The sequence below is a fragment of the Phodopus roborovskii genome, unplaced genomic scaffold (genome assembly GCF_943737965.1).
Source record: "Phodopus roborovskii unplaced genomic scaffold, PHOROB, whole genome shotgun sequence".
In the NCBI taxonomy this organism is placed as follows: Eukaryota; Metazoa; Chordata; class Mammalia; order Rodentia; family Cricetidae; genus Phodopus; species Phodopus roborovskii.
Window position 1 is genome coordinate 21,102 of NW_026126763.1, and position 15,910 is coordinate 37,011.

The 15,910-nt window shown below is 38.6% G+C and overlaps 1 protein-coding gene across 1 annotated transcript in view; it reads right to left on the reverse strand.

The window, feature by feature from the left end:
• Positions 1-5,034: 5,034 nt before the first annotated feature.
• LOC127214572 (melanoma inhibitory activity protein 2-like) overlaps positions 5,035-15,910 on the reverse strand; it is a gene marked incomplete at its 3' end in the record, with an annotated part of 82,280 nt that continues 71,404 nt past the window's right edge. The window contains 3 exon segments of the mRNA XM_051174943.1: positions 5,035-5,275; positions 6,160-6,218; positions 15,466-15,682. Of these exon segments, the coding sequence (XP_051030900.1) occupies positions 5,035-5,275; positions 6,160-6,218; positions 15,466-15,682 (517 nt within the window).

Below are 15,910 nucleotides of genomic sequence, written 5' to 3' on the forward strand. Positions count from 1 at the left end.
CGCACAAGAGCTCAAATCTTGTTCTAATGAAACCTAGAAACTCCTTGTGGATCCACGGGTAGATGTCAATTTCCACAACTTACCACGGGGTCGTGTTTGGTGGCACTCTTCCCGGACTCCAATGTTGAGTACACTGGCTCACCTAGAAGTTAAACCAGGAAAATTCATGAGTTCTCCCTTTATTTTCAGGAGGTTTCCCAATCCAAATACCACTGACATGTCCCATTCCCCTTGTCGGGATAGAATACAGGGCGACAGGAATACGATAGCAATGCTCATCACGGTGACAAAAGCAGCCTCAGACTTGGGAGAATTTCGATAGAACACATATGGTTTTGAAGTGTGCTGGTGACATGTACAGCTGGCTCTTAGGCAATCTTGCTTATTAGCCTTAAAGAACAACTAGAGATTCAGCATTCACATCCTGTCTGCATGGTATGCCAACCTTTCCTTCAGGACTGGACAGGCACTGTTATGGTCGAGAACCCTTACAAGTGACTCAACAAACATATAATGAAAAGTTCAATTTCTTAATATTATTTTTTGTTCATGTCCATTGCATTTATAACTACAACAGAAACACACCTTTCCTGATTCAGTGTATAATGAGTGACAGTAGCAGGCAACCTGACAGGTTAAATCTACTAAATATAAATGATGGAATAAGATAATTTATTAAGAACAAGAAAACAAATTATTTTACAGGTAGTCGTTTAAATATCCACTGGCATCGGCCGGCTTCATATCGTTGTGGGAAACAGGATGGATATAAATGGACTGTAATCTATGAGATGATACCCATGGAACTCAGGAGAGTTTTATTATGGCCAGATAATGGAATGCATTACTATGGCATCAAAACTAACCTTACACATACACACACACACATTAGCTGACACACCTATATCGTTCACAGCATGAATGGTGTGGTCAAATGGCTCCAGTGGTCAAGGGAACAGTCCACTCTTCCTTAGGACCCGTGCTTGGTTCACAGAAACTACACAGCCGCTGACAGCCATCTGTATCTGCAAATCCAGGTTCTCTGAAGGCTTCCTATGTCTTTCACATGCGTCACACATGAGCGTGATACACAGAAATAAGATGGAAGCATTGCCACAATCATGGGATAGCTGCCAAGGAGGGCTGCTAACAGGGCATACTTACAGCCCAAAAGAGAAAAGTGCCTTGCACCGAAGCTCTATGTAGATGCTGGGAACAAAGCCCAAGTCCTCAGTTCTGCTGGAGGAGCCAGTATTAACCAGTCACCTACCATTTTTTTCCAGCCACAGACCCTGCCCTCTGGAAGCACAGAATACAACGTACTCATTATGGAACCATGTTGATGGGACACTGCCAAAAAAGACTTTACTTCAATTAAATTTTGAGGGACTATACCTGCAGGTTCCTATACGTTTGTCTGGAACCACATGTTTCTACACATTCCTGGAGTAATGAAATAGATAGTAGTGGTTAAGATATCCCCAATACTGAGAATGCAGGCATAACAACAACAGGAATCTCAATGTTGTTTTGATTTGCATTTCCCTGATAGCTAAGGATGTGGAGCACTTTCTTAAGTGTCTTTCAGCCTTTTTGATTTCCCCTATTGAGAATTCTTTCTTCAGTTATGTACCCCATTTTTTATTAGGCTCATTTTGTGTTTTGTTGACTAGTTTCTTGAGTTGTTTGCATATTTTGGAGATCAGCCCTTTGTGGGATATAGGATTTGTGAACATCTTTCCCATTCTGTGGGCTGCCATTTGGTCTTGTCCGCTGTGTCCTTTGCTTTACAGAAAGTTTGGAGAGTTCCCATTTATTAATTTTTCGTCTCAGTTTCAGTGCCCCATTCAGGAAGTGGTATCCTATACCAATTTGTTCAAGGATACCTCCTACTTTCTATTCTAAGAGGTTCAATGTGGTTGGATTGATGTTGAGGTCTTTGATCCATTTGGACTTGCATTTTGTGCATGGCAACAGACATGGTTCTATCCGTAGTCTTCTACACATCCTCATCCAATTGTGCCAGCACCATTTATTGGAGATGCTATCCTTTTCCCATTGTATAATTTTTGCTGTTTTGTCAAAAATCAGGTGTTCATAGGTATGTGGGATAATATGAGGATTTTCAATTAGATTCCATTGGTCTACCTGTCTATTTTTATGCCAATACCAGGCTGTTTTCAGAACTATAATTCTGTAGTAGAGCTTAAAGTCAGGAATGGTGATGCTTCCTGAAGTTCTTTTATTGTATAGGGTTTTTTTTTTTTTTTTTTTTGGCTATCCTGGGATTTTGTTTTTCCACATAAAGTTGATTATTATCCTTTCAAGGTCAGTGAAGAATTGTGGTGGGATTTTAATGGGAATCGCATTGAATCTGTAGGTGCCATATTTACTATGTTTATCCTACCTAAGAGCATGGGAGATCTTTTCATTTTCTGGTATCTTTAATTTCTTTGTTTTGAGCGACCAAGTTATTATATAGGTCTTTCACTTGATTGGTAAATATTACCCCAAGATACCTGATGTTGCTTGTGGCTATTGTAAAGGGTGATGTTTCTCTGATTTCTTTCTCTGTCTCTTTGTCGTCTGAAAATTGTAGGGCTACTGACTTTTTTGAGTTTATCTTGTATCCTGCTAGTTTGCTGAAGGTGTTCATCAGCTGTAGGAGTTCCGTGGTAGAGTTTATTGTGTCACTTATGTAAACTATCATATCGTCTGCAAATAGAGACCAATGAGATGATACCTAGGGAGCAAAGGACAGTTTGTACTATGGCCAAATATAGGAAACCATTACTATGTCACCACAATTACCCTTCCACACACACATTAGGTGGCACTCCTAAAATATTATCAACATGAATGGTGTGGATAAATGGGTTCAGTGTTTAAGGATACAGGCTGCTCTTCCTTAGGACCTGTGTTTAATTCCCAGCAACAATACAACAGCTCACAACCATCTGTAACAGCACTTCCAGGGGCTTTGATGCCCAGTTCTGGCCTTCTCATACATCACACATGAATGTGATACGCAGAAAGAAGATACTAGGGATGCCCCAGTCATGGTATATCTGCCAAGATATGCTGCTAACAGGGAGTACTACCATCCCAACAGAGAGTATTGCCTTGCACTATAGCTATATGTGGATGCTGGGAACAAAGGCCAAGACCTCAGTTCTTGTGGAGGAGCCAGTATTAACCAGTGATCCACCATTTATCCAGCTCAGACCCTTCCCTCTGGAACTACATAGTAAAAAGTACTCATTTATGGAACCATGTTTATGGGACACAAGCTGGTTTTAATATTAACACTGCCAAATAAGAATTTACTTCAATTAAAATTTGATTGATTGTAGCTACAGTTACTTTTACAATTGTCTACAACCAGATGTTCTACACATTCCTGGTGTAAAGAGACAGAGGTTAGAGTTTAAGGTATCCTCATCACTAAGACTGTATGCCTAACTCCCTTCATCATATAAGAGGTAATAATCAATGTAAATGTTACTATCCATAGTGAAATAAATGGAATAACTTACTCAAAGATAGTATTTAAATCATCCTTCTTTCCAAAATACTATTCTGAAATTTAATTGTATTAAGCTTCCTTCTGAACCACAACAGAGTCACAGAACGAACAGCAGTTGTCAGAGTGCAAATGACAATAAATTATTGTCATGGAAATTGCCAGGTCTCCTTGTGTTTCAGGAGGTCCTGGTGTAGGATGGAGTTTCATGTGCATGTTGGGAAAGTGGAATTGATTCTGGAGGGAGATCATTTCTACACTCAGGATGTGGGGGTTTGGGAAAATGCAGCACTTTTGTTGAGGAAATTTTGAAAGCCCATAGGTCCATGCACTTTTCTCAATTTCAGGAGATGGGTCTAGGTCATCGGAAAGTAAAACCCTATACCTTACACTTATTAAACCAATAGCTCCAGCCCTTGTGGTAATATGTCAACACTCATATAATACTTGATTTACAAACAAATCTTTACATTGAAAAATGGACTTCTTTGCTACATATGATTAATAAGTAAGAACATCGCCAATGATTTCAGTTGTATTTGTCCAATCTTGTAGCTATGCCAGATCTCAATATGCTGGAGGCCTATTTTAAAATAGATTTCAATACAGTAAAACTTTCATACTTAACAGTCCTATGATAATATCGACCTGACATTCGACAAGAGAAATTTCCTATAATGCCAGTGGAATAAATTCACTCAAAACACAAATATCGTTCTCCAAGGAGCTTAAGACTAGAGGCCATGGCAGAGATAAGTCACCAAGCACAACTGAGCTTGTTCTTTTCTAGTACTTGAAAACATGACTTACTGTGTACACACACATGATGTCAAAGGGGTAATTATGCTGTAAAAGCAACTAATTACATTTATTTTAAAATGTAAGTGTATAAAGGAATTTCATGAATTCACCAAATAATAAACTGATTTTGGATTTTAAACACGATCATGTGAAAACTATTGCTTAGAAGTCATACTGTGAAACACTTTAGTCTATAATCGTAAGTCCATATTTAATAATTATTTGAAATAATGGCCTCAATTCATTACTATCAAATGAAACACACATAGTTTTAATCCTAATACTATTTGCTTCTGGGTATATTTTAAACTTGAATTTAATCCCAGTACATGGGAAGCAGAGACAGGTGGATCTCCATTACTCACGGGAAGCCTCATCTACAGAGAATGTTCCAAGACAGGCTCCAAAGCTAGAGAAACCCTGCAATATGGAGGTAAAAACAACAACAAAAACAAGCAAATAAACAAAAAACAGCTTGTAATTTTACTGATCTTCTGGCTTATCATAACACAGTTCAAATTCAACATTCCATAAGATGGATCAAGTTGAAGCCTTGAAATCCTTTGCTGCTGAAATGTAACCCGTGATCCCATGCAATGTTTTCCTCCTTAAGTTGGTTCTGGTCTGTGTTTCTCACAGTAACAGGAATCAAACTTGAAGGAGAGAATAGATAAAAATGGACACATACAGAGACTTTTAGATAAGCCTACCTGACATTGGAGGAAACTGTGGGCCTGCAAATTTCTTTTGTGGGACATACTGTCCAGGACCTCTACAGATGTTTCCTGGAGGAGGAGGTGGTGGGATCCGGCCTCTTCGATCATATTGAGAGGCAGGGCCTCTAGGACCTCTAGAGCCTCTAGGGCCTCTAAGACTGGGAACAGGTGGAGGAGTCAAGCCATGACCAGCTGCATTGTTTTCAGGAGGTCTAGTGGTGGGCAACGTTTCCTTCTGTAACAGAATGATAATCCACATCAGTAGTCAGTGAAGTGGCTTGACACAGCTCCTTTACTGGGAGTGTCAGGCAAAGAAAAAGAAGTCCATGACATTCCAGCAAGTCTGTGAACAGTTTGAGTTTCCCACATGTGTGTAGGATCAGCTTATTTGATATCCTAATTAATTTTACTAATTAAACAGAAATCTTCAAGCATATTAGTAACAATCTACCTAGCTCACCCTAAAACAAAAACACAGTTCAGCTACATCAAAAAACGACACTTTTTAAGATATCTGAAATAGTGTATAGTACATAAAAAAAAGCTTGGAAGTTCATCTAAATGTTGTACTTCATAAAGTGGGAGATATCAGGTTTCTTTCTTTTGTTTGTTTATTTTAATACTTTTTCATCTTACTGGAATGTGTTTTTTTCTGCATGCATATCTGCATACTCTATACATTCAATATTCTGGAAGGATAGAATACAATTTCAGATGTCTTAAAATGGAGTTAAGAAGGGTGGTGAGCCCACACTCAGGTGCTAGGAATCAAATCCAGGTAATGTAGGAGAGCCACCAGTGTTCTTAAAGTGTATGCATTTCTAAAGCTTATATTTTTTTGAGGCAAATGCTAGTTCATATAGTCATATAGTCCACATTGGCTTTCAAATTACCATGCCTGGCCTCAGCCTGCCAAAATGATAGGATTACATGGGCCATCAAAACCTGCCTTGTGCTCCATACTATTTCACAGAAGGTTACAAATCAATAAAGAATGTGTTAATCTAAGTGCAAGTGCATTTTATTAATATAACAAAGTAGAAGAGCTCAAGCCTTGTTCTAATAAAACGAAGAAACTAGTTGTAGATCCACAGGTAGAATTCAATTTCCAATACTTACCCCAGTATCATGTTTGGTGGCATGCTTTCCGGATTCCAAAGTGGAAGGTACTGGCCCATCTAGACAAAAATTACACCCCCCAAAAAAAAGCTACATGAGTACTAATTTTATTCCCAGACCATTAACAGATGCAAATGGCCCTGATATATCCCACTCCCCTTGCAGGTACAGAGAACAATGCGACTTAAATACAATAATATACTTCATTAGGGTGCCAAAAGCAGCCTCAGACTAGGAGAAATTTAAACAGCACAGATATCCTTTTGCAGGGTGATGTTGACCTATTCAGCCCTGTCAGCCTAAGGAAACAACTCAGGATGCACCACCCAGTTCCATCCTTCTACCTGTGCCAACCTTGCCCTCAGCATATAGAATATACTATTACGTAAAAATTTCCCTAATAAATAACTCAACAAATACACAATGAAAATTTAAATTTCTGAATTTTATTCTTTCTTAATGTTAGCTAGTTTAGTACCTACTATAGACTGTAACATGTGAGCTATATAAACACTATTCTCCCGAAGATTGTTCTGGCCTATGTTTCTCACAGTAATAGTAACCAAACTTGAACAAAAGCTGATAAATATTGAGTCATACGTGGACTTTCATGTAGCCTACCTGGAAATGGATGAAAAGTTGGGTTAGCAAAATCCCATGGTGGAATGCAATGTCTTGGATCTCCATAGAGATTTTCTGGAGGATATGGTGGTGGGGGGAAGAACCCAGCTCTTATAGGAAGGTAAGGTATAAATCCCCATGGTTCGTATGCATTTCTTCCTGTTGGAAGAGATGGGTAAAGGACAATGCAAGTTGAAACCACATACTACACACTTGTTCAACCACTAAGTCAGGCCCATATCCTGATATCCACACACTAACACCAACATATTTCAACTCTCAAATAAATACTTCTCACCTAGTTAGGAAAAATAATAACTTCACCATCAGTTTCAGGTGTGTTTGTACTAATTTGGAAGGTAAGCAGACCAACACAGGCTCCAAAGTGATAGCAAATCCTTGAATTGAGGAAAACAAAACAAACAAACAAACAAAAAAACCAACCCTCTGGTAAAATTGCTGATTTTTCTGACCTATCAAAAAACAATCAAAATTCAAAATTCCCTAAGTCAAGGGAAGCCTTGACTTCCCTTGTGGCTGGGATATAACCTGTGAACCATATAAACCCTTACAACCTCAAGTTGGTTAAGGATAGTTTTAACACAGTAACTGGAAGCAAACTTGAAGAAAACACAGATAAACATTGACATACACAAGAACCATTAAAAAAGCTTACCTGCCATTGGGGGAAATGGTGGACCAGGGAAGATTCTTGTAGGAAAATAGCCACATTGATCACCATAGATGTTTTCTGGAGGATATGGGAGTGGGGGAAAGAACCCAACTCTTGGGTGAAGATAAGGTGGAAAGCACTTTGGTTCATACACATTTCTCCCTGCTCAAAGAGATGGGTAAAAGACAATGGTAGAAGAAATCCTGTACTGTACACTTATTGAAACACTAACTCCAGCCCCTACTCTGTTATCCAAACACTCACATCACAATATTCGTTCTCACATATAAAACTTGACCTTCAAAATTGGACTTCTTATCTACTTAGGAATAATAAGAACATCAACAACACTTTCGGGTTTGTTTGTCCTAACTTGGCAGATAAAAAGATCTCAATGCAATCCACACTTTCTGTAAAACAGCTTTTCCATGGAGTAAAACTTTCAAACTTAACATGCATATCAGTGATCCTGAACTGATATCCTAATAGAAACATTTCCTCTAATGCCAAGGACTAACTTAATACTTCCCAAACAAAACTCATGCCATTCCAATAGAAGTTTAAGAGCAGAGGTGAGGACAGAAAGAGAGAGAGAGAGAGAGAGAGAGAGAGAGAGATACCTAGGACAACTAAGCTGGTTCTTATCTATTACTTAAAAACATAATTAACTGTGTAGAAACTCATGATTCCAAAGGAGAAAGTATGATGTAAAAGCAGTACATTACATTTCTTTTAAAATGTAATGGTAGGAAAATATTTCAATGAATTCAACTAATAGCTATGGTCTCAGATTTTAAATATGATCCTGTAGGAACTACTACACAGGAGAAATGATTTAAAATATTTTAGTCAGATATCTTAAGAAAAACAACTATAATTAATTACTATAATGGCCTCAAAACATTTCTGTCAAATAAAATACAAATATTTTAAGGTGAAACTGCTTGTAGCAGGACATTTGTGCCTCAAGACTGTAAACCCAGCATTTGGGAAGCAGAGACAGGTGGATATTTGTGATTTCAAGGCTAGTCTAGTATGCACAATGATTTTCGGGAAAGTCTCCAAAGCTATAGAGAAACCCTGCCTAGAGGAATAAAACAAGGAAAATGTGCTTGTGAATTTATTGATTATCTGATCTAACACTGGACATATTAAATTCTAATTACCTAGGGTGGATTGACTTCCTTTCTTGCTGAATAGTGACCTGTGAGCCATATAAACCCTTTCCTCCTCAGGTTAGTTCCAGCCAGTGTTTCTTACACTAACAGGAAGCGAACTTGAAAGGAAGCACTGATAAACACTGATGCACATACATGGTCCTTTAAAAAAGCCTACCTGGCATAGGAGGGAATGGTGGGCCTGGGAAGTCCCTTGGTGGATCATACTGTGGAGCATCTCCATAGATGTTTCCTGGAGGCAGAACATGGCAACCTGGATCCCCTGGGAAGGCAGGGCCTCTGGGGGGTCTGACCTCAGGAACCAGTGGAACATTCAAGTCTTGTCCAGAAGCTTTGCATCCAGCATAGCCAGAATTGGGAAAAGTTGATTTCTGTAACAGAGTGGCAATCAACAGTCAGTGAAATTGTTTGATTCACAGATCCTTTACTGGATGTGAAAGGCGTAAAAGAAAGCAGTACATGGAACTCCAGAAAGCATGAGAACAGGCAGTTTTCCACAGAAGGGTAGGAGCCCCTTATTTGTTATCCTAAGTATTTTAAATAACTCAGGAGAAATCTTTAAGCATGATAGGTAGTAACACTCATCCTAAAATGCAAGTACAGTTCAAGCATATCAAAACAGACTCTCTAAAAATAGAAATGTATCATGGGGTGGTAGCACAGGTTTTAAATAACAGAACTCAGAAAGCAAAGGTAGGTGGATCTCTGCCAGTTCGAGGCCAATCTGGTGAAAAGTGTGAGTTCTGAGTTCGAGGACATGCTCCATAGATTCTGGAAAACGGTATCTCCAGGGGGGGGGGGACATACAAATAAAAGATAAAAGGAAAATGGTAAAGATGTTGATTTTTAAAAATGGCCAAAATTAATGCTATATTTGAAAACAAAAATAAACTTTAAGATTCAAATAAGGTATCAAGGAAGAAATATCTGAAATAGTGTACAGCATGCAAATAAATCTTGAAATTCATCTAAACGTTGAACTTTTTAAAGTATTAGGTACCTTATTTTAGTGTTCTTTTAAATTACACATGAATTGGTATATTGCCATCATGTATGTCTGCATACTACACACATCTAGTGTTCTGGAAGGATAGACTTGGGCTTCAGATCTCTTGAAACAGGAGTTAAGTATTGGGAGCCATCACTCAGGTGCTTGGAAACAAACCCAGGTCCTCTACGAGAGTTGGCAAGCCTCTTAACCTCTAAGCCATTTCTCCAGCCTGTGTAATTTTTTGAGACAAGATCTGCTTATACAAAACAAACTAGCTTTCAAATTGCCATCCTTCTGCCTAAATGCTAGGATTACATGGACCATCAATACCTGGCCTGTGATCTGTACAATTTCCCAGGTTATAAGCCAACAATGAAAGGGTTAATGCTAAGTTCAGGTATATTTCATAAATATGGAGATATCATACAGTAGAAGAGCTCTGTCTTGTTCTAATCAAATCAAGAAACTCCTTGTGGATCCACGGGTAGATTTCAATGTCCAATACTTACCCCAGGGTTATGTTTGCTGGCACTCTTCCTGGATTCCAAAGTAGAGGATACTGGCCTATCTAGACAGGAAAATTAAACCAGGAAAACTTGATGAGTTTTATTTTATTCCTAGACCATTTTCAGATCCAAATGGCACTGACATGTTCCACTCCCCATGCCAGGGAAGAGAATAAATTGACACAAATACAATAGTGTTCCTCATTAGGATTCTCAAAGCAGAGGGAGACAGAACAGATATTCTTTTGTCATGTGCTGCTGACCTTTCCAGCTGGACCCTAAGCAATTTGAAGATTGTGTGTGGAAATGTCAGGGATGAACAAGAAATCTAGTGCAATAGAAACTCCCAGGAAACTACAAGTCTGACCACAGTTAAGGGATCCAGATCCTGTACCGGCCATTTGCTATAATCAGGTGAGGCTTCAAATTGAGGGACTGAGAGACCAACTCAGCAACAAAAGCTTAACCTTACAAGTAGTCCTGCCTACAAAAAGAGATGGAGGAAATGTGTCTCACAATCTGTGTGAGATGCCAACTGTGGTGGTTTGGGAAAAAATGGCTCCCAAAGGGAGTGGCACTATTAGGAGGTATGGCCTTATTGGTGGAAGTGCGTCATTGTGCAGAAGGAGAGTGAGAAGAATATGTTGTTTCTATGTGAAATGAAAAAAAAAATTTAAAAATATGTTCATGGATATATATAAATATATAATATGCTGTCAATATAAGAATCTATATTTAAAAAGGCAGTTGAAGGACAAAAGCCACATGGCAGCATCCTCTGAAGAGTTGTTAACATCGCTTCTGAACAGATGCTTTCCATTGTATCTACCATTGTCTAACTTTCTAAGGATTATATATTGCTTTTATGTTTTGTTTTTAAAGGCAGATAAAGCAGAGAATGTTACTCATGTAACCTATGATTATACATTTGTATTGGTCAAAAAAAATGCACAATTCAATTCCTTGAGCTTTCACCCTTCCCATTATTACTTCAATTACCCAAAGTGTAAGGGAAACTAAATGTGTTTTCAGGCTCTTGTCTTGATGCTAAGAGCAAATGATGACATAGCATAAAACTTGGTCTCTAGGATTCACAGAGAAAGGGACTGAAATTTAGTATGTGATTACTTCAGGCCAGAATTAGCCTTTAAATCATGAGTTCGATTTCTTGAATTGTAAATTTTAGGTCAGATATAGAACAAGTATGCATGCTTCTATGCATGGTAAAATTAATAGCATTTTGGGAATAGAAATAGCTAACAGACAGTAAAATAGTGGTCCAGGAAGAGAAAGAAGCAAAACGGGTTGAAACAGAGATTTAATGATGTCAAGATTACAAAAGTTTCAATATAAAACTTTATTGTAAATAATTACCAGTCATAAGTTCTTTTAAATCTGCTCAATCAAGAATAAAATGGGAATGATGAGGTAGAAATACATGTTGTAAAAATGTAGAAACAGAACAGGGGGAAACCGTGTGTTCAACACAAAGCTTAGCTTCCTGTCTGGAGCAGAAACACCTCCTGACCACTGACTTTTCCCAATGACACTAGGGAACCATTCTAGTCACTATCACAGCTCTGTGCAAGAGAATGAGTTCTTATGCTGTCCCTTGACACCTATGCAAAATCCCAACTGAATAGAGAAAAATCACTGATTCAACCCCCTGATGGGAAATTCATTAGTTAGGTCTCAACCTCCATTCCTATCAGTACGCAAGACCAAGAACATGAACACCAGTCTGGAGAAACTTCAACTCCCTACCTCAGAAAGAGGTGCCTTAGGACAGTTACATGGTGTCAGCTCTCTCAACCCAACCCACAGAAAACAATCAACATTTCACACATTAAGAATAAAACAAAAGATGTAGAGATTCATGCCCTTAATTCCAGCACTCCATGGGCAGAAACAGGAATGGCTCCAAATTCAAGGCAAGCATGGTCAACACAGCAAGTGCCTGGACAATCAAAGCTACACACACAAAAACCCTGTCTCTAAGAAACAAACAAATCAATAACTAGAAAGTCAAAATAAGAGAACCAGAAATTATATAAGAAACCAGTCAGTAGAACTTCCAGGATATAGGGGAATTACTCACTGTGTCAGCCTGAGACCCTGAGCTCTCTAAATAACCTACTGTAGAAAAATTATCTTACAGCTGTTAACTAATCATCATACATTTAGCACAAAATTGGGTGTGCCTGTGTCTGCTTGTGCATGCTCTCTCTCTGTATATCTGTCTCTCTCTCTCCTCTCTCTCTCTCTCTCTCTCTCTCTCTCTCTCTCTCTCTCACACACACACACACACACACACACACACACACACACACACCCATTGGTTTTGAACCTTAAAACTAGTCAGTGGACAAAAGAAAATCCTGAAATTCATCATTAGACAATAGCCTGTCTTTCTTTCAAGTATAAAACATATTTAAGGTTTTAAAATGTATTGCTTTATTTTGGGTCATTTATATCTAACTAAAAGTAGTAGGGTGCATACTTTGTAAGATACTCAAATCAGAAAATCCACAAACGTTGGCTAGGCAGCGGTGGTGCATGCTTGTAATCCCTGCACTTGGGAGGCAGAGGCAGGCAGATTAAATGAGCTTGAGACCAACGTCATGAACAAGAGCTAGTTCCAGGACAGCCTCCAAAGCCAAAGAAAAACCCTGTCCCATTTCTCAAAATAAATAATTAAATAAATAAATAGAAAGAAATTAAAAGAAAAAAGAAAAATGTGCTCTCCGGGCTTGGGCTTAGGTTCCAGCTACATGGCTAAACGCGCCAAGATGGTCGGGATCATCGGGAAATACGGGACCCACTATGGTGCCTCCCTCCGGAAAATGGTGAAGAAAATTGAAATCAGCCAGCACGCCAAGTACACTTGCTCCTTCTGTGGCAAGACCACGATGAAGAGATGAGCAGTTGGCATCTGGCACTGTGGTTCCTGCATGAATATAGTGGCAGGTGGGGCCTAGACTCACAACACTATTTCTGCAGTCACAGTGAAGTCTGCCATCAGAGGACTGAAGGAACTGAAAGACCAGTAGAAATGCTATTGCTTGGAAACCCCTGCCTCTAATAAATGAGTTAATTTACGTTAAAACAAAAAAGAAAAAAAAATATTTTATGTTAATTTATGTTGTTTTGTTATTTTTAGTTTTTTTCTGTAATTTACATATGCAAGTATTTTGTGTACTTGCATGCCTCTGGACTATATACTCACAACCATGAACTACATACCTGTATAGAGCATTAACATACATGCTGGTACATATCATGCATGATGTATAACATGGGCAAGCATATTGTACATAGCATTGCATGCATGCCTGTGCTCTACTTGCATGCTTAGTGCACTACGTGTATGCCTTTTGCAACAATGAATACCTGGTACATTACAGGCATGCCTAGTGTACTTCATGAATATCTGTATACTATATGTATGGGTAAGCACCACATACATTGTGAAATTGTAGGTAAAAGTGGCCATTGGTTTTCCTGGGATTGGAATTGCCATGTGGATGTTAGGAACCAAGACCATGTCCTCTTATCTGCACTAGATTCCAGTCTTAACTAATGATTCACCATCAGTCCAGCCCCCCACAAACTTCTCTTTTGAAGGACTAATTTTTTGCACAGCTGAAAAGACTAATTTAGTGGAAAACGTTTATGGGAAACTGGCTGGGTTCAGTAATACCAAAGACAAACAATGCTTTAAATAAATTAAAATTCATTTGATTAAACACACAGTTACCTTTACTTTTGCCTAAAATCATGGTGAACACATTTCTGGTATAAAGAAACAGCTTTTTGAGTTTAAGATACATCAATTATGAGATTGCCTGTATAAAACTTCCACAATTATGGATGACATAATCAAAGTAAAATACATTATGCAGGATAAAATGAAGTGGAAATAATTCACTCATAAGATTCATATTTAAATCATCTTTTCTACAAACTACTATCCTGACAATATGTTTCCATTAAGCTGCAATTTGAGCAACAATATAATCACATAAGTAACAAAAGTGATCTTGAACTGAAAATGAGAAGAAATGACCGCCATAGAAATGGTCAGGTCTCCTGTGTTTGTGGAGGTTCTGGGGAAGATTGTTTGGAAGGCAGAATCAAGTCTGGAGAGAGTTCATTTCTACTTCTCAAAAGAGAGAGTGGGGAGAAGAACCCAGAAGTTGGGAGAAGGGAAAATGGAAAGCCCCTCAGTTTGTACACATTCTACCCTGTTGCAAGAGATGAGTAAACGACAGTGGAGGTTGAAATCCGGTATGGCACACATGGTAAACCACAAACTACAGCCCATACTGGTACAAAACTCACACCACAATATTTGATCTTACAAATAATCTTGATATTTAAAGTGGACTTCTTACCTACATGGGATTCATAAGAACACCACCACCAATTTCAGATGTCTTTGTGCTGTCTTAGCAGCTACTCTTGATCTCAATACACTCAAGACATATTGTAGAACAGATTTCAATGAGGTAAAACTTTCAAGAGTAACATTGAAATCAGTGATCCTGGCATGATATCCTAAATAAATTTTTCTGTAATGACAAGAACAACTACAAAACTTCCGAAAGAAAATACATGTCATACTCTTGGAAGGTTAAGAATAGATATGAGGGAAGAGAACAGGCAGGGATAACTAAGCTGGTTCTTCTCTATTACTTTAAAACATGATTTATTGTGTAGAAACTTCTGATTCCAAAGGGGAAAGTATGCTATAAAAGAAAAAAAAAACTTTTATTTTAAAATGTAAGTGTAAGAAGAAATTTCAATGATTTCAGCAAATAATTAATGTGATCTTAGCACTTTAGCCAGTAATCTAAAGACAAAATATAAATAATTAATGTAAATATCAGCCTCAGTACACATTTCTATAAAATGGTATACGCATAATTTGGGCCTGAAACCTGCTTGTAGCTAGGTATTGGTGGCACAGGCATTTAATCCCAAAATTGGAAAGCAGAGTCAGGTGGATCTCTGTGAGTTCAAGCTTAGCCTGGTCTACAGAGTGAATTCCAGGACAGGCTCAAAAGTTATAGAAAAACCCTGCCTTGAGGAGAAAAAAAGTGCTTGTAAATTTGCTGATCTTCTGAACTATCACAGTACATTTAAAATTCAAAATTCCCTAAGGTAGTTCAAGGTGAAACATTGACTTCTTTGCTGCTGGACTGTTACCTGTGAGCCATGACAACCCTTTCTCCCTCAAGTTGCTTCTGGCCAGTGTTTCTCATCGTAACAGGAACCAAACATGAAGGAACACACAGATACATATTTATTCATATAAGGGCCTTTTAAAAAGCCTACCTGACTTTGGAGGAAACCTTGGGCCAGCACATCCCTTTGATGGGACATACTGTCGAGCATCTGCAGGAAGTGGTGGTGGTTTCTGGCCTCTTGGATTCTGTGGAATGGCAGGGTGTCCATGATCTCTAGGGCCTGAAACCTTGGCCACCAGTGGAGGAGTCAAGCCATGGACAGCCACTTTGCATTTAGCAGGGCCAGAGTTGGGAAAAGTTGCTTTCTGTAACAGAGTCACAATCATTAGTCTGTGTAGTGGCTTGATTCACAGCTCCTTTCCTGGGAGTGGCAGGCAAAGAAGAAAGAATTCCATAATGTTGAAGCAAGAATGGTAACAGGCTCAGTTTTCCACATGGGTTGAGGAGGTCCTTGTTTTCTCTCCTAAGTAATTTTACGAACTCAACAGAAATCTTTAAGCATGGTAGTAACACTCTACCTAGCTCACTCTCAA